Source organism: Cebus imitator, unplaced genomic scaffold, assembly GCF_001604975.1.
Source record: "Cebus imitator isolate Cc_AM_T3 unplaced genomic scaffold, Cebus_imitator-1.0 Scaffold647, whole genome shotgun sequence".
NCBI classification, from domain to species: Eukaryota; Metazoa; Chordata; class Mammalia; order Primates; family Cebidae; genus Cebus; species Cebus imitator.
Window position 1 is genome coordinate 649,876 of NW_016107962.1, and position 20,124 is coordinate 669,999.

General features: G+C 46.0%; 1 protein-coding gene across 2 annotated transcripts in view; it reads right to left on the bottom strand.

Moving 5' to 3' along the window:
• Positions 1-18,828, bottom strand: part of SYN1 (synapsin I) — a 50,275-nt gene extending 31,447 nt beyond the window's left edge. For both annotated transcript variants that reach the window (XM_017517777.2, XM_017517776.2), the window contains exons 1-5: positions 18,222-18,828; positions 6,589-6,646; positions 6,393-6,484; positions 4,365-4,521; positions 4,120-4,209 (exon numbers count right to left, since the gene is read on the bottom strand). In XM_017517777.2, the coding sequence (XP_017373266.1) occupies positions 4,120-4,209; positions 4,365-4,521; positions 6,393-6,484; positions 6,589-6,646; positions 18,222-18,598 (774 nt within the window). In that variant the 5' untranslated portion in view covers positions 18,599-18,828. The remainder of the gene's footprint in view (positions 1-4,119; positions 4,210-4,364; positions 4,522-6,392; positions 6,485-6,588; positions 6,647-18,221) is intronic.
• Positions 18,829-20,124: the final 1,296 nt, after the last annotated feature.

Consider the following 20,124-nt stretch of genomic DNA (forward strand, 5'->3'; position numbering starts at 1 on the left):
TAACCTAATCTTCTATTTTTTCTAGGAAATTAGAAAAAGAAAAGCAAACTAAGTCCAAAGCAAGCAGAAGGAAAAAAGCAATAAAGATAAGAGTGAAAATAAATGACATAAAGAATTTTAAAAATAGGCCAGGCACGGTGGCTCACACCTATAATCCCAGAATTTTGGGAGGCCGAGGCAGGCAGATCACAAGGTCAAGGGATCAAGACCATTCTGGCCAACATGGTGAAACCCCGTCTCTACTAAAAATACAAAAATTAGCTGGGTGTGGTGGCACATGCCTGTAATCTCAGCTACTAGAGAGGCTGAGACAGGAGAATCGCTTGAACCCAGGAGGCAGAGGTTGCAGTGAGCCAAGATCCCGCCACTGCACTCCGGCCTGGCAAGAGAGTGAGAGTCTGCAAAGAAAGAAAAAAGAAAAAAAAAACCACACACACACACACACACACACACACACAACAAAACAAAAAAAGAATTTAAAAAATAGAGAAACTAATGCAAAAAAAATTTGGTTCTTTGAAAAGATCAACAAAATTGACAAACTTTTAGACTAAGAAACAAAAAGGCAGAAAACTCTAATTACTAAAATCAGGAATGAAAGAGTGGACATAGTACTGACCTTACGGAAACAAAAAGTATTATAAGAGAATACTGTGAACAACTATGTGCCAGCAAGTTAGAAAACCTAGATGAAATGGACAAATCCCTAGAAAGACACAAACTACCAAAACTGACTCAAGAAGAAATAGAAAATCTGAATAGACCTATAACAAGTGAAGAGATTGAATTAGGAATAAGAAAAACTTCCTATGAAGAAATACCCAGGACCAGACGTCTTCACTGGTGAATTCTACCAAACATATAAAAAGAATTAATGCCAGCCAGGCATGGTGGCTCATGCTTGTAATTCTAGCATTTTGGAAGGCCAAAGCAGGAGGATTGCTTGAGCCCAGGAGTTCAAGACCAGCCTGAGTAACACAGCAAGACCCTGTCCCAAAAAAAGAAAAAAAAATTAATGCCAATCTTCAGAAGATCTTTCCAAAAATAGAAGAAAAGGGAACACTGTCCAACTAATACTATGAGGCCTTTATTATCCTGATACCAAAACCAGACAAAGACATCATAAGAAAACTACAGAGCAATGTCTCTTATGAATATAGATACAATAATCCTTAACAAAATAATCACAAACTGAATCTCACAATGTACAAATAGGATTTATACCAAGGCCAAGTGAGGTTTAGCCTAGGAATGCAAATGTCTACACCTAGACACATCACAAACAAACTTATGAATGCATCAACTTGCATGAAAATCAATCTACTACACTGTATTCACAGAATAAAGGACAAAATCCACACAATCATGTCAATAAACACAGAAGCATTTGACAATATCCAACATCCTTTCACAACAAAAGTGCTCAACCAACTAAGAATAGAAGGAGAAATTTGTCAACACTTAGGTAGCAGTTAATATATGCCAGATGCATTGTTATAGACACTTTACATTTACTAAGTAATTTCATTCTCACACCAACTATATGAGGCAGGAACTATTATTATCTACATTTTGTAGATGAATAAGTTGGAGTACAGAGCGTTTAAGTAACTTTTCCTGTGTTAAGCAGTTATTAAGTTGTGGAGGTAAGATTCTCATACAGAAATTCTGTTTACAGAGTTCATGCTCTTAAGCACATTCTGCTCTACTGTCTCTCAAAGAACGTAGAATAATAATAATGATAAACAAATTTGGTTTCTTTAAAACTAATGATTCAGGCCAGGCATAGTGGCTCACACCTGTAATCCCAGCACTTTGGGAGGCCGAGGCAGGCGGATCACGAGGTCAAGAGATCGAGACCAACCTGACCAACATGTTGAAACCCTGTCTCTACTAAAAACAGAAAAATTATCTGGGCGTGGTGCTGTGAGCCTGCAGTCCCAGCTACTTGGGAGGTTGAGGCAGAAGAATCACTTGAACCCGGGAGGTGGAGGTTTGCAGTGAGCCGAGATTGTGCCACTGCACACCAGCCTGGCGACAGAAAGAGACCCCATCTCAAAAACAAACAAAAAAGCACCCCAAAAAACCTGATGATTCAATTTTTATCTGTAAGTAAACTTAATTTTTAACACTGTTGACGTATATCAGTGACCATAATTTGTAATACTGGTAAGAACTGCTAATATTAGTAGCAATGTTTATTTAATCAAGTTGATTAGGTTGGGTTAATATTGATATTTAATTGTAATTTTAGTCATAAATTTGGTGATGATCATTTACATGAGTAAACATAATTTTGTAATATTTGTAAAAATTGACAAAATTACTTACACAATTTGATGGCATTAGTAAGAATTATTTAATTTCTATTTGTAACTAGAATTTGATTCATAACTGTGGTACTCATAATTTATATCAGTAATCAAAATGTTAATATTAGTGATTTTTTTTATAATAGCAGTTAGAATGTTAACCATATTAGTAATTTTTTCTATTAGGAACTAGATAATTCAAAACACAGGTACTCATAGTTTATATTAGTGATCTTAACACTGGTAATAATTATATCTGTAACAATTTTTACACTGTTTGTAGTAATGGTTTAACTTTATTTACTTATTTATTTAATGTTTTGAGACAGGGTCTCACTCTGTTGCCCAGAATGGGGTAGTGGTGCTATCACAGCTCACTGCAGCCTCAACCTCCAGGGCTCAGGCAATCCTCCCACTTGAACCCGGGAGGTGGAGGTTTCAAGTAGCCTCCCACCTCAGCCTCCCAAGTAGCTGGGACTACAGGTACATGTCACCATGCCCGGCTAACTTTTGAATTTTTTGTAGAGATGGGGTCTCACTATGTTGCCCAGGCTGGTCTCAAACTCCAGGGCTCAAGAGATCCTCCCATTTTGGGTTTAAATTTTTTAAAAAATAATTATAACAATTTACAACATAGGTACTAATCATTTATACTAATGAACTTAATTTGTAACACTATAATACATTGTAATATTAGTTGTTATATTTGATGAAATTAGCAATGATAATTCAATTTCTATTATTTAAATATTCAGCATATTTTATTATGGCATATTGTAGCCCAATTACCAAACTGTGGTAGTCTCCATTGCATGCCATACTAATATAATTCAAAACAGGTACTTATAATTTACATCAGAGTATAATTTGTAGTATCAATAATCATTGGTAATAACAGCAATAATCTTTGATATTAGTAATGATTATTCAATTTTTACTAGGAACTATGATTTAATTCATAACATAGGTACTCATAATTTACAATAGTAACAATAACATAGTATTCGTGATAATTTGTAATATTAGTGATTATATTGTATAATAGTAACCAACAGTTCAATTTCTATTTGTAAACAATTTAGTTTATTTATTATTTATTATTTTTTATTTTTTGGGATGGAGTCTCACTCTATCACCCAGGCTGGAGTGCAGCAGAATGATCTCGGCTTACTGCAACCTTCGCCTCCCGGATTCAAGTGATTCTTCTGCCCCGGCCTCCTGAGTAGTTGGGATTACAGGTGTACGCCACCACACCCAGCTAATTTTTGTATTTTTTGTAGAGGTGGGGTTTCACCATCTTGGCCATGCTGGTCTCAAACTCCTGACCTTGTGATCAACCAGCCTCGGCCTCCTAAAGTGCTGGGGTTACAGGCATGAGCCACCATGCCCGGCCGAATTTATAACATTACTATTGATAAATGTTATTGGCAATCCTAATTTGAATATAAGTAAAATTTCTATCAGGAGGAATATTTGACAATGTTAGTAATAATGATTTCTATATGTAATATATTCTGATTCATTACATTAATTCTATCAATTCACATTAGAAATCGGTTTTTAATAATGGCAAAAATAGATAACATGAACAACAGGATCTGATAAATACTGGAAAGGATCATGATTTAGTTTTCCTTGTAAACACTAGAACATTTATGGTAGACCCTGTCACAAAGCAACTTCTGCCTCCACCTGCACACAGCAGCCACACTCTTGATATCACACTGCTGATAACATGCCAATATTTAATATTATTGCAGTAGTTATGACTCTTCCCTCCTGCCCACTATATTTTCCTCAAACTCACCATTTCTTTGTGATTGGGGTAGAAGGTCTGATCAATTAGAGGGAATTCTTCTGTCCCCAGTTTCTTGTGCAGTCGAACCATCTGGGCAAACTATGAGAACCAAGAGAGCTGGTCAGTGTGTCCTTCACCGGGAACCTCTAAGCTTCTGAACATCCTTACTTCCCTCAAATCGCAGAATGGTTTCAAGCTTCCACATGCATGCATGAGCTATTCCCTCTGCCAGTGGCACCCTTCCTGTTACTTACCACCCAGGGCTTGTCACAGAAGTTGTAGACAGAATGCAAGGAATTAACACTGGGGATTCCAGCATATTGCAGCCCAATGACCAAACTGCGGTAGTCTCCGTTGCGTGCCATGCTGAAGGCGTGCTGGCGGATCAGCACAAAATCCGGCTTCAGAGACCTAGTGTGGCAGGGGCAGGAGTGTTGAGAGTTCCCCCAGAAGCTCCCTATCACTCTCAAAGCAGACCAAGTTTCTAAATCTCCATAGCTCCCAGAAATTGCAAAGTGGTTTTTCACCTCTGCACTCATGTGCAAAGCTGTTCCCTCTGCCTAGTGCACCCTTTCTACCCTCTGCCCACCGGCTGACCCCCTTGAAGCCTTTCCTACCTGTTCCCTTCTTAGCAAGGTCAGCTTGCACCTTACCCACACAGCTCTGATAACTCCCTGGTCACAATCTCTCAGACTGCCAGCTGTCTTCAGTGAGGTTAGAATGAATTCTAACCTCAGGACCTTTATAAAGGCTGTTCTGTCTGCCTAAAGCACTTCCCCGCTAGATATCTGCATGGATCACTCCTTTACCTCCTTCAGGTCTTTCCTGAAATGTCTCTCCTGCAACCAGATCACCCTATCCCAACTGAAGACCCCACCATCATCCAACAATTGTTACATCATCTGCTTTAGTGCTATATATATATATATCTTTTTTTTTTCTTTTCTTTTTGTTTCTTTTCTTTTTTTTCTTTTTTGAGACAGAGTGTTGCTCTGTCATCTAGGCTGGAGCGATCATAGCTCACTGCAACCTCCATCTCTTGGGTTCAACTGATTTCCCTGCCTCAGCATCCCGAGTAGCTGGGACTACAGTGCGTGCTACTATGCCTGGCTAATTTTTGTATTTTTAGTAGAGACAGGGTTTCACCATGTTGGCCAGGCTGGTCTTGAGCTCCTGGGCTCAAGCGATCCACCCACCTTGGCTTCCCAAAGTGCTGGGATTACAGGTGTGAGTCACCATGTCTGGCCACTGCTATATTTTTTCTTAGCACTTTTATGTTTTCTTATTTATTTATTTGTGTATTGCGTGTATCTCACGGTAGAATGTAAGGTTCATAAGGCCAGGGTTGCTTTTTTTTTTTTGAGACGAAGTTTCGCTCTTGTTGCCCAGGCTGGAGTGCAATGGCATGATCTCGGCTCACTGCAACCTCTGCCTCCTAGGCTCAAGCGATTCTACTGCCTCAGCCTCCCGAGTACCTGCGATTAAAGGCATGTGCCACCATACTCAGCTAATTTTGAATTTTGTATTTTTAGTAGAGAGGGGATTCCTCCATGTTGGTCAGGCTGGTCTCGAACTCCCGACCTCAGGTGATATGCCTGCCTTGGCCTCCCAGAGTGCTGGGATTACAAGCATGAGCCACTGCACCCGGCTGCTTTTTTTTTTTTTTTTGGTCTTTCGCCATGTAGAATAGCTCCTGGCACACAGTAGGTGCACAATAAATATTTGTTAAATATAAAGTGCTAGGAGCAGCACCTGGCATGCAGCAGATGTCTAACAAATGTTTATTTAATTGATAATTGAAGGCTGGGTGTGGCGGCTCCCACCTGTAATCCCAGTACTTTGAGAGGCCAAGGCAGGTGGATTGTTTGAGCCCAGAAGTTTGAGACAAACCTAGGCAACATAGTGAGACCCCATCTCTACAAAAAACCACAAAAATTAGCCAGGCATGGTGGTGCACACCTGTAGTCTCAGCTACTTGGGAGGCTGAGGTGGGAGGATCACTTGAGCCTGGGAGGCTGTGGCTACGTAAGCCACGATTGCGCCAGTGCACTCCAGCTTGGGAGGCAGAGCAAGACCCTGTTTCAAAAAAAAATTGAAAAGTCTGGCTTGTGGCATGCTGGGGTCCCTGGCTCTTTTTCAGAAGAAAAGTTGTCTTCCCACATTCCATGCCTAAATTCTTGCCCACAGAAGGATGGGTGGGGAGGTTGGAACTCTCCCCCGGCTCTAAGGGGGAGAGTTCTTATCCCTCGCTCGTAACATCAAGGTACCCTTTTTATACTCACCGCACGACCTTCACCCCGTTTCGAAGAACTTCCATGTCCACAGAGAATCCACCATTGGCATGGGCCACAAGGTTGAGATCAGAGAATTCGGCCTGGGAAGGAGACAAAAATTGGTGATTCACCTACATCACACAAAAATGATCACTCAGTTTGCAGTATAGACAACTGACCCCCGGGTCCAACTGCACCAACTTACCTGTTCTACTTTAATGTCAATTTCTCCATGGATCTTTTTCCCTTTGAAGTATTTTGCCCTGGAGAGGAAAAGCAGAACACATCTGTCAATGATCAAATCTCAGAAGAGAAGACAAAACACAGGCCCCTAACCCTTTTGCCCCTTCAATGCTATTAAAGAAACCATGGGGAGAAATGCCAGATATAGGTGACAGGGGGATGGAGGCAGCAAACTACCTTGCCACATATGTACCTATGCAACAATCCTGCATGATCTGCACATGTACCCCAGAACCTAAAGTACAATAAAAAAAAAAACATACTGTGAAGTGCCTTATAATTATTGAAATATTTTGAAAAAATCAAGGGTGCTTTGTGAACAATAGTCTGTTGTCATCCTCACGGAGGTGCAAAAATGTTAAAGGACACTGCAAGCTATAAAACGTGGCCTTAAACTGCAGAGAGCAGGCATTTGCCAAAATATAGTCTGCTCATCACATTGCCATTGTAAATGCTTTTTAAGAGCTCCACAAAATTAGCAGTACTATGTAAATTAGAACACGCTTTGAAATTCCATGGAGGTCGGTAAAGGACAAAGAACCTTAAAAAGACATATCTGGCCAGGTACAGTGGCTCACGCCTGTAATCCTAGCACTTTGGGAGGCTGGAGGTGGGAGGATTGCTTCAGGCCAAGAGTTGGAGACCACCCTGGACAACATAGAGAGACCTCCATCTCTATAGAAAAAAATTGGAAAACAAAAACAAAAAAATGGCTGGGGCCAGTGGCTCACGCCTGTAATCCCAGCACTTTGAGAGGCTGAGACGGGTGGATCACCTGAGGTCAGGAGTTCAAGACCAGCCTGACTGACGTGGTGAAACCCTATCTGTATTAAAAATACAAAATTGGCTGGGCGTAGTGGTGCACACCTGTAATCTCAGCTACTTGGGAGGCTGAGGCAGAAGAATCGCTTGAACCCAGGAGGCGGAGGTTGCAGTGAGCTGAAATCGCACCACTGCACTCCAGCCTGGGCAACAGAGCAAGATCTAGGGCAAAAAAGAGAGAGAGAGAGAGAAAGAAAGAAAGAAACTACATATCTCTGAGGCGTGCCTGTGTTTGTGTATTTTTAGTGCCTGTGTATAGCTCAGTGCCTGTGTCTGGCTGTGTGGCCTGCAGCATCTCTCCACTCTCAGCCCTTTCGCAAGGAGGAGCACATTCACCATGTGTGCTTGTGTGCTGTGAGAAACACAATGGCCATGGGTGGGCAGCTGCATCCGACAAGGAGGAGTGGATTGAGTGGTGCGGGCTGGGTAGCTCTAGAGAAGCCAGTGTAGCTGGCAATGATGGGGGCAGGGAGGAATGCCGCTGAGGAGGAGAGGGAGCAACAGGAGGGAGGGGGAGTGGGAGCAGCAGCAGGCACATCACGAACTGCTATGTCATTGTCCCTGGGCCCATCCCCAGCTGGGCTTGGTTTCCGGTGGCCTCCTCCCCCAGTCTCAGGATTTCTAGCCAGCAGGCTGCTCCAGGGATGGGAACTCATCCCCAGTCAGATTTCTCATGGAAGGCAGATGAAGGGGAGAGACAGTTTCAGGGCTACTGGTCACCGACAGGCACACAATCAAGATTCAAGACCTGATGACTTGTCACCCTGGTGACTTGACTGACATATGCAACAGACCCCAAGTACAGCTATTTATTTTCCCTCGCTCTCTCTGACACACACACACACACACACACACACACTCACACACACACACACCATCACTGACACCATCCCCTCTGAAGAGCTGGGAGAGAATCTCTCTCAACCCTGCATATTTTTCATCATAAAGTGATGAGTGGGGATGATGGGGTACATCACTGTTTCTAAAACTTTTCTGATCATAAGTGTAGTTGGATACTGTGGTGGTCTGCTCAGGCCTCCTTTTCAGAGACAATGTACCTTGAATGGGAGCTTCTGACAGCTCACGGCTGTGTCCCCACTGGAAATTGTCTTGCCACAGGGAACTGCCTTGGCCAAGGTTATACCTACTTTGTGAGGGCATCCCCATGGTCTGGTCCATCCCCATGGTCTGGTCTATGAGGGAAAAGAAAGGCCAGCCTCCTTGCCTCAATCCTGGTTGACTCTGAAGGACCATCCCAGCCCCAGGGCTCCCCATAAGATCAACGGAGGCCCCTGAGGCAACCACATCTTGAGTCAGCCTCTCCCTCTGCTCAACCCACCCCTCCTCACAGGCATTGATCCCAATGGCACACCCCAATAAGCCTCCCGCATGCAAATCTCCACCTCAAAACCTAAAACAGTGGGCCATGGAAGTCAAACTATAAGGATGGTCTAACGCAATTCTGGAACTGGGTTACCCAGCAGCCAGATGGCAGTGAGGACCCATCAGTGGTGGGAGGTGGGGCACAGACAGCCTCCGACATGCTATAGCAATGCAAAGCACTTTGCAGCAGGTCTGGGCTGTGGTGCAAGCAGGATGTGACTTAGGCCATATGACCCAGCAGCTCCTATGACACTGGAGGTGTCAGTAGTAGGAAAAGATGCCGTGTGGTGTTTATTCTCTCAGGTGGGAGAAAACTCTCAGTGCAGGCCCCCAGAGTTTTGGAGCAGTGGTGACTTTTCCTGATGGTGGGCTGTAACAGGATTCCGGTGGAAGCGAATACACTGGCTGGTGAAATATCCCTGGAACTTGAGTGATGTCAGCGAAATGGTAACCAGACTTGGGTGACTATTCTCTAAGTGCCGTTGAGTAGCTGAAGAAAGATCTGACATGCTTAGGGTGAATTCAAGGCAAAATGTGAAAGCCAGAGGACCTCCGTGACTACATTTAAGCAAATCCTCATCTCCTACGTCAGAGGGCAGACAGAGGGGAGAGCCAGGCTAAGAATTTAATTCTCTGTGGTGGTGGAGCTTCAGAAAAAGTCGACTTCTCAGGCCCAGCACATCTCCTAGGCCATGCTCAGGGCCCTAACAGGACGGGAATAGGACTCTAAGATGGGGATATCTGAGCGGCTGCAGTTAAACACCTTGAGCTTACACATTCACCTGCATCCACTGAGCCTGCTGAAGTAGACCACTCCCCCGAGTGAGTTAGAATATATACCTTCTGCCCGAAGATAATGCAGAGGCTTCAAATGAAGCAGGCGCCTTGTAAGACAATACCTGCCCCTCTCAGAATCTATCCCCACCTCCCCTCCTGGAAACCAGACCAAAAATTAGAGTCAAATCCTAGTGAAACCCGGCCGGACAGGTTCTAGGCTTGCAAAGGAAGGAGAGAAATGATCTGTAGAAGAAGCTAGAATCTGGCTAGTATGTACCGGCAGGAGCTGGGAAGGGATGCATGGGAATGGATCTTGAGGACAATGGGCGAAGGACGTAGAACAGGAAGTTGGCGCGCACTCCCAGGATACGGAACTTCAAACCCTGGCGAGGACTCTAGGAAGTGTTACTAACACACTGGTATTTGGAAACCTGGAGTAAACAATGGCTCACACTAAGTGAAGCAGAGCTTCCATGGCAGATTGCACAGGGAAAGATCAAAGGGCTCAAAGAAGCAGACATGTTGGAGTAGATACACTGCTGAAATCTGGAAAACCCACCTGCTGATTATGTTCTACGGGAAGGTCCAGAGGATACACAACTTATGAAACCAATAAGAAATGTGCTGGTGAGGGTGGTGCCAGTCACGCTGAGAAGCACAGTAGTGGTAAGGTGATAAATGAGCCCTGGCCCTGGTCCTGCTTACAGTGGGTCTAGTGGCTCCAGAGACCCACCCAATGGTCACTTCCTCAGTTCACAAATGTATAACTGCAATGGCATACTCTGCAGTTGTCAGCATGGGCTTCTTGGCCTGTGGGGTAAGAGCTATTTCAGTAGAGAAGTCCAAATTAAAAGTTTCTGAAATGGCACGCACCCCCATGGCCTGAACAGTAAATCACAAACAATATTGTGTGCATTCTATGTGTGATGATGGAAATCAATGCCACATTGAAAGATCTAAAGGAGCAGAGGTGTTAGTTCCATCTTAGCTCCATTGAATTGAGCAGTATGGACCCTGGAGAGGTCGGATGGATCCTAAAGAATGCTTGCAGGCTACTGCAAACACAACCAAGTAGTACTCTTGGTTGTACCTGCTGTACTGGACATGCTGTCATTGCCAGAACAGATTAATAAGACCTCAGGTACAGCAGGTGGCCACTGACTTGGCTAATGTATTATTTTCTATTCTGATTAGAAAAGAGGATCAGAAACAGTTCACACTCACATGAGTCTGATGATAATATTCGTGGGTGGTCTTGCCATAGGGCTGTGCTCTTTCTCTCACCTGGTGTCATAATATAGTCCAAACCAGCTGGATAACCCAGGAAATAGCACACTGGACCACCACATCGATTACATCATATTGATTGTGCAAGATGAGCAAGAGAGGGTTACATATCACTCTGATAAGACACATCCATTCCAGAGGGTGGGGACTAAACCTTACAGAGACTCAAGGGCCTGCTGCATTAGTAAAATTTTTAGGAATCCAGTGGTCCAGGGCAGTAAACCAGAACAGCCCTTCCAAAGAATAGGGCAAAACATTGAATCATGCACTTTCCACCATGAAGAGGAAAGCACAATACTTCGAGGCCTCTTCCCATTCTGGAGTCAGCATATCCCCCCTGCACAAATACTGCTCTGACACATATTCCAGGTGACATGCAAAGCTACTAGCTTTGCATGAGAGTCAGCAGAAAAGCGCTCTGCAGCAGGTCCAGGCTGTGGTACAAGTAATCCTGCCATTCAGGCTAGATGATCCGGCAGATCCTATGATACTGGAGGTGTCAACAGTGCGGAAGCATGCAGTGAGGAGGTTATGGGAAGCCTGAGTGGGAGGCCTTTGGGGTTCTGGAGCAAGGCCATGCCATCTGCAGCAAAGAATTTTATGCCTTTTGAGAAAGACATCCCACAGAGGTGCTGGGCTCTGACAGAGGCAGAATGCTTGACCATGGGGTACCAAATGATCATGCATCCAGAAGTTTCCATTACGAGCTGGGTACTGCTAGATCCACCAAGTAAAAAAGTCAGGTGGCTCCAGCAGCCAGGACTGAACCCAAGCAGGACCCCAAGCAAGGTGCAAGAGCAGGTAAGTAACCCTGATCCCCGTGTCTTCCACCACTGTTGTGCTAGTGCCTGTCTGTCACTAAGGGGGCTCCTTACAACCAGCTGATGAAAGAGGAAAAGGTCTAAGCTTGGTTCACAAATGGGTTGTCTTGGTATGTGGGTGGAAGCCAAAAATGGGTAATGGCTGCACTATAACCCAACTGGAATGGCCTTGAAAGACAGTGGCAGAGCTCCCAGTGGGCAGAACTTCAGGCTGTGCACCTGGTCATCTCCTTTGTGCAGAAAGAGAAGTGCCTCCAGATTAGGATACATATATCCACTTATGGGCAGTGGTGAATGGTTTGGCTGGTTGGTCAGGGGCCTGGAAGGAAAAAGATTGGAAGATCCAGACAAAGAGATCTGGGATACAGAAATGTGGGTGGACACCTAGGAGTGGGCAAGAAGTGAGGAGTGAGACCGGGCACGGTGGCTCACACCTGTAATCCCAGCACTTTGGGAGGCCAAGGCGGGAGGATCGCCTGAGGTCAGGAGTTTGAGACCAGCCTGGCCAACATGGTGAAACCCTGTCTCTACTCAAAATACAAAAATTAGCCAGGTGTGGCGGCACACACCTGTAATCCCAGCTATTTGGGAAGCTGAGGCAGGAGAATTGCTTCAACCCGGGAGGTGGAGGCTGCAGTGAGCCAAGATCGTGCCACTGCACCAGCCTGGGCAACAGAGTGAGACTCTATCTCAAAAAAAAAAAAAGTGAGGAGTGAGGATCTTTGGATCATATGTTAACACCCACCAGACAGCATCTGCCATGGCACCATGGAAGTGGTACTAGGCAACCAGGTAGACAGCATGAGTCAGCCCAATGATGTCAGCCAGGCTGTAGTCAGCCACCCTAGTGCTAGCAGATGGGCACATGAATAAGTGGCAATAGCAGCAGAGAGAGAAGCTATGTGTGGGGGCAGCAGTGTTACTGCTGAATGTCCAACCTTCCAGCAACAGAGACTAACATTGAATCCCTGACATGCCACCACCCCTCCATAAAACCAACCAACCACTCTGTGGCAAGCTGATTACATTGGTCCCCTTCCATCCTGCAAATAGCAGTAATCGATTTTGACTGGAATATTCCATATTTGAGTTTGCCTTTTCTTACAGCAGGACCTCAGCCAGCTCACTGTCTGAGGGCTTATGTAACGTTTGATCCGCCAGCACGAGACCCCACATAACATGGCGTCAAACCAAAGGACACACTTTATAGCAAAGTAAAGGAATGCAAAGCAAAGGAGGGGCAAAAGTCGGACCATGACCATGGAAATAACTGATGGCATTACACGCCACGCCACCCAGGAGCTGCTCCTGATGAAATGGTGGAACAATTTGGTGCAGCCACAGCTAAGACCCCAGCCTGGAGGTGAGACCATGGGCACCATCCTCCAAAACACAGTGTCAACCCTAAATCAATGGCCATTGTAGATACTGTACTCCTAACAGGTAGAGTACATGGGTGTGGGGACACAGAAATTAAGGAGGAGTGGCCCAGTTTACCAGCAATCCCAGTGATCCACTTTTGAAATTGTGCTTCCTGTTTCCTCAGGGCTCTGCAAGGTTAGAGGTCCTGGTTCTCCAAGGGGGAACACTGCTACCAGGCGACACAGCAAGAATCCCATTAAACTGTAAGCTATGATGGCCCTCGGGGCACTTTGGGTTTCTCATGCCAAGGGACATAAAGAGGAGTCATTGTCTTGGCAGGGGACATGGCCGACCTTGCTCCTCAGGAGGAGGTAGAGCTGCTGGTAGGCAGTGGAGGCAGGGAGGAGTATGTTTGGTACCCAGTGATCCGCTTGAACATCTGCTGGTACCCTTGCTCAACTATCATATTAAATGGGCAATGTGGCTGTTTGTACAGCAGCTACAGCCTGAGAAGGGCAAGGAGACTAAAGGCTCAGGGATCTCTGCAGGAAGGGGTGAGCCATCCAGACCAAGAGAGGCACTAGCTGAGGGTGGGGAGAATCTAGAATGTGTAATAGAAGGAGAAGATGAATATAATTTATGACGTTGAAATCAACTGCAGCAGCAGAGACTATGGTTCATCTCACTACTGTGCTCTTTCAAGTGTCCCTGAGAAAACAAGACCGATTAGAATTCTGGAAATGCCATTCTCCAATGGGGTGAACTTACTATAAGAAGGAAGTAGATTGGAGCAGTGCAATGTGTGGACTATATGCTTCCCCCAGATCCTTACCTCCTTGCTTCAGGCCCTTGCACCTATCCCCCAGCTTCTGGAATATCTGCTGCGGACGGCTCACAGGTGTCCCTCACTGGGCATTGGCCTCTGCAGCAGGGATTTGCCTCACCCGATTATGCTTCCTCTCAGGGGGCAGCTGACAGCCAATGACTGACGTAGGAATACAAAGCCTGGCCACCCTGTTTCAATTGGGACAACTCTGAAGGGCCATTCCAGTGCCAGAGGTCCCCAGAGGTTGGCTGAGGCCTCTGTTGTGGTTGCACCACAGCTCAACTTTTCCCTCTGCACAATCCTGCCTCCCTCACAACCTCCCCCACAGGTGTTATTCCCAAGAGCTCTCCCCAGTAAATCTGCACGCAAATCTCAGAGTCTCAGGGTCTGCTTCCAGGGAAGTCTATCTGAGAAAAGAAGCCACAGTAAGAAATAAAGCTTATATAATCTACTACATATGTATTTACATAATAACCCATCCTATATATGTAATATATATTATATAAGACACATGTTGTATAGCAAATATGAGAATATAGACTGTCTTATGTATTATGTAACATATAAAATTATGTTATACATTACATATTATGTGTATATGTATTTAGAATATATATAAATATACATACGTAATTGGAATTAAAGTTTCATTAAATAATTACCTTTACTATGTGTAATGAAGTCTGATTTTCCTATGCTATTTTATTTCATTTCATGAAGAAGAATATATACATATAGATGTATTATGTGCTGTAAAGCCATTATATAACACATGTATTATATAGCGTATGTCATATATAATATAATATACATTATAGACTGTAGATCTTACTGGAACAACAGTTTTGCTAAACAACTCCACTTACTATGTGCAATATGCTCTTTTATTCTCTATTTTTATCCTACTGCATGAAGAAAGTGAAATGCTGGTCATAAGCCAATAGGTGACCCATAGTTTGAAAAACACAGGACGAAATTATCCACAAAATGGGGAGATGAATCTCAACTTACAGTTTTCAACTTTAAACCACAGAGGAATTGAGACCCAGGAAAGAATGAGAGTGGTGAGGTTTGGTGGGAAAGGCGTCAGACTGTATTTGGGTGTACATTCCATCACAGAGTTTGCACAACTCCTCCTTTATTCAGGACTGAAATCCCTGAAGCTTGCGTGGTTCCAAGTGTCTGCAAGTTGGTGAAACAGGTCTCTGTTCCCCACACTGAGCCTGACGTACATACATAGGCCCTCTCCCTTCATCCACCCCATCCCACGTAAAGTAAACACTAAATAAATATTTGCTAGATTGCCTGGAAGAAAAGACTGGAGGGTATGCTGGGATAAAAGGAGACTTCTGAGATGCAAAAGGGGAAAGGATGGATCTTTCACTGAATTCAGTAGGTGCTCAGTAAATGATTTCTGGACAAAGAAAAAATGGAAAGCACTGGAGTTGTGATTATGGAAAGGGGAAGGGACTTGTCAGTATCCCATAGAGGATAAATGCTGGATGGAATGAAGGAAGCAGCAGCAAAGGGCCTGCGTGGAGGGCTGGAGTGGAGACAGGAAGTCTAAAGGAGGGTGGTTACCTATATCCAGCAGGGGCCTAATTGATGTTTGCTGACTTCAATGGAGCTAACTTAGCCATGAAGATAACATGTTGGTGAGTGGACGTTGGTGAAGGAATTACAGCACGTGCTCCATAAATGCTTTACAGATGGATAGAGAGAAAAGCAGAGAAGCCTGCTGCAGGGATGAGAATACAGTTGTTTGAAAATAATACAGTAAGAGATTAATGAGTGTTTTCTGGACTAATTCGGGGAGAAAAAGGTAGCCGGGGAGATGGCCACTGAGTGGAGGAAGAGGACTAGCCAGAATAAATGGAAAACAGCGCACATCGTGAGTTTTCAGGATTGTGTTGTGTAAAAGGCAGGATGGAGATTGTGGAAGGGGGAATTAGGACTACCAGAAGGGGAGAAGAGCTGTTGAACGCAAGGTTCTTAGTAGCATACAATAAGTGCTCATTAAATGATTGTGGGGTTGCATGGAGGAAAAGGTATAGCAAAGCCAGCTGGCAGTTGAGGATTTCAAGCACACCTGTATTTAGATAAAAAAAGGAGGAAGGGGAGCTGAAGAAGGGTTATTCCTAGTATATAATGGTGCATAATAAATAATAAATGCCTCCCACACTGTCATGGAAAGGATGCAATAAATATCTGTAAAATGAATAAATTGCTCTGAATAAAGAGAAAAGCTACTGGGTAAAGGCTCCTGTGGGGAGAGATAATGTAACCAGTAAACAGCTGGTACTCAGTACATTTAGGCTGAAGTAGACCCCTGGAGAGAGAGCTCGAGGCAGGGGCAGTGATTTCCAGAGACTTGGAAGGAGGAAGTTGAAAGTGACTCATACAGTAAGTGCTCAATAAGTGTTTACTGGCTTAAATAGATTAAACGCCCTTTGGGGGTATGGAATTAAAGTTGGTAAGGGAATCCTGGGGGTACTGAAGGGAGTGGGAAAGGGGTGATCATTATAAACTCAGCTCTGGATTTATCATAGGACAGGACCTTGGGAGAGGCCTTGTGATTGGAGCAAGCTCTTTCAGGGGTAAGGAAGAGGAATGTACCCCCTACAAACAACAGGTCCTGCATATGTGCTCACTGGATCTACCATAAGAAAACAATTCTGGGGAGGAGGTGTGAATATACAGAACACACAGAAGGCACTCCATAAATGCTCAGGGGAGCCATTGGAGGAAAAGGTCTTTGGGGGAGGATGATTAGAATGGAGCACATGGCAGACAAGGAATAAATGCTCAGTGGATCCATTAAAAGAAAAGGCCTTTGGGGAGGGGGACTGGGAATGGACATATAATCACCTGATAAATGCTCACTGCATCCTTGAAGGAAAAGCCCTCTTGGGAGGGGAAATGGGAATGCAGAAACTTGATCTATGGGAGCTTGATTCTTCATCCATAGGAGAAAAGGCTTTTGTGGAGAAGACACAGAATTAGGTACACAGTAGGTGCTCCATTAAATACTCCAAGGAGTGATGAAAAGAAAAGGTCTTTGGAAAGAGTGACTGGAATGGTACACACAGTAAGTGCCAGATATCTGAGCACTGTATTAACTAGAGGCACAGGCCTTTATGGAGAGGTCTAAGGTTGGGTCATGCAGAAAGTGCTCAATACATGCAGACTGAAGCCACTGGAGGAAAGGGTATTGGGGAAAGGGTTTGGGGATGGGGCATACAGCAGGCACCACTCAATACATGCTTGCTGAATACATTGGAGGAAAGAACTTTTAGAGAAGGCTCATGCTGCAGGCAGTTGATAAATGCTAGATGGATCCAGCAAAGGAAAGGTCATTGAAGAAGTAGCTTGAGAACGGGGGATACAAGAGGCACTCAATAAATGCTTTCTAGATCTATTGTAGGAGAAGGTATTCGAGGAGACAGTCTGAAGATGAGTCACACACAGAAGGCTCAAAAATGCTCATGGAACTCACTGGAGGAAAATGATTTGTTTGAGAAGGGGTTTGGGGATGAGCACCTGTCAGGCACTTAATAAATGCTTCCTAGATCCTTTGGAGAAAAAGGCCCTCAGAGAGAGGGCTTGGAGTTGGGGCATACAGAAGGCATCCAATCAAAGCTCACAGGATCCAGGAAAGGCAACGCTTTTGGAGAGAAGCTGGGGTGGGATACACAGCACGCACTCAATGTTTATTTACCAAATAGTTTAAAAGGGCTTTAAGGATGGGGCTGGGGTGTGATACATGGCATAGCATAGCATAGGCTGAACACATGCTCGCAAGACCCATTAGAGAAGGCCTTAGGGCAAGGGTTGAGGAGAACAGGACAGTATTAGGCTCTCAAAAAATGCTCACAAAACTCACTGAAGTCAAAGGCCTTGGGGAGGGCCTCCTGGTTGAGGCATACAGCACGTACTAGATAAGGGCTCACAAGAGCCATTAGAGGACAAGGCGAATGGGGCAAGGGTTGGGAAGGGTAGCCAAGACACCTTCATTTTTTGAAGGCTCATAGGGTATACTGAAGCCAAAGACTTTTGGGGGAGGGGGAGTAAGGAACAGGTACACAGCAGGTGCCCAATAACTGCTCCCTGGATCCATCAAGAAGGTTTGGGGGATGGAGAAGGGGGGGCAACAAGGGTGGGGTACAGAGGAAGCGTCCAGCTTAATAATTTAAAAGAAAAAGGTTTAGGTGAGAGGGCCAGGTGCCAGGCACACAAGTGGCGCTCAATAATTGCTCCTTCGCAGAGGAACGATCTGGGGACCCAGGCCCGCGGGAGACGTCCGCAACAGTGGCTTACCAGTCGGTGTGCGGCTCATCGATGACCAGCAGCACCCTGGAGGCGGCGCCCCCGCGGCCTGCGCCCCCAGAGCCGCCGCCCACCTGCTCGCTGAAGGTGGCAGCCGCTGCCGCCGTGGTCTGCTTGACCGCGTTGGACAGCGACGAGAAGAAGCCACCGCCCCCCGAGGACCCGGGGCTAGGGGCAGCCGGGGAGGCCGCGGGGGCGACCCCGGAGGACCTCTCGGCAGCGGCGGTCCCGGAACCGGGCGTGGCTCCGGGGCTGTGGGCACCAGGCGGCGGCGGGGGCGGCTGCGGACGCTGCAGGTCTGTCATGTACCCATTCGGCAGATTGGCCATAAAGTTGCTGTCCGACAGGCGGCGCCGCAGGTAGTTCATGGCTGCGGCTTGGGGCAGGGGGTCCTAGGGGTGGTCTGGCCAAGAGCCGCGGGGACGGACTGCGCGGTGCCCAGGAGCACAGCTGCGCTCTCAGGCACGACACGACTCCTCCGCTGCCCACCGCAGACTGAGGCAGCGCTGAGTCGCCGGCGCCGCAGCGCGGATGGTCGCGCCCGTGCCCCCCTATCTGGCGCCTCGCGTGGTGCGGTCCGGCTGGGCCAGCGGCGGCGCGGACGCGACCAAGGTGGCCGGGAAGGGGAGTTTGCGGGGGATCGGCGAGTGACGTCACGCGCCTTCAGTGCTTTGGCGGTGGTGGCGCGCGCCGCCAGGCGGGGGCGAAGGCGCTGTCCGCGGTGCTGAAGCTGACAGTGCGCACGCGCCTCGCCGCATCCTGTTCCCCTCCCCCTCTCTGATAGGGGATGCGCAATTTGGGGAATGGGGGTTGGGTGCTTATCCAGAGGGTCGGGGTAGTCAGGTAGGCACCCCTACTCGGCCTCATCCGGGTCCTAACACCCATTCGCACTCATACATAGGGCTCTCCGCAGATACTTAGTGTTGATATTCACTGCAGAAGCCACTTTTTTGGGGGAGGGGACAGTGGAAGCACATTCAAGAGACACGAAAGTAGAGAAATAACCCCCTCATAGAGAGGGGTGAGGTTACACGCAGTGCCCGCGGGGAAATCAGTCTCCCACGTCCACACAGGCTCAGCTAGGCAGAGAGTGGGGGCGTCGTAGACAGCATCAGACAAGCGGAGGCGGACACTTGGGTGGTGTACACACCCTTGCCCAAGGTGGCAAGGGGGGCCTGGAGGCACACAAGAAATGACACACATATAAACACACACAAAAGTGAGGAAAAATACAGGGGCATGTACAGTAAGAGAACACACGCCAATCTAGGTATACATACAGACATACAAGTCCAGGGTAACACACATGGACATGCAGCATACATGTATGCATACACCCATACACACACACACACACACACAGACAACACACTGACACACAGAGACCCAGGGAAACTCATATGAGCATGCACTCACAGACAAAACACATTCCCACCAATGATCATGAAGAAACCTAGATTTGTAACACAGACATTCTCTGCAGCCCTAGCCCTGGTGCATGTCCACCCCCACACCAGAACGCACTTGATATATACGCCACCATCCCTTTGCTCTGGACACAGCCAAAACTCATGATAACCACCTGATGTCATCGGTGCCCATGGCTGTCTCCCCTTGCACCCAAGAACTTTCCACAGAGGCAGGGCCATCCCATGTTGCACACACAGTAGGTACCAAATAGTGTTTGCATATGAGCAAATGAGGTAGTCCAAGCAGAGATGGGATGTGGAAACCTGTCAAATCTTTATGATCCTGACTACAATAAAAGCACTAATTCATAATCATTTGTTCACTGATTATACCCAACTTTTAACTAAGCTGTTTATATGCATGATTTCATCCAACCCTCACAACAATCCTATGGGGTGGATAATATAATTTCTATTTTACAGAT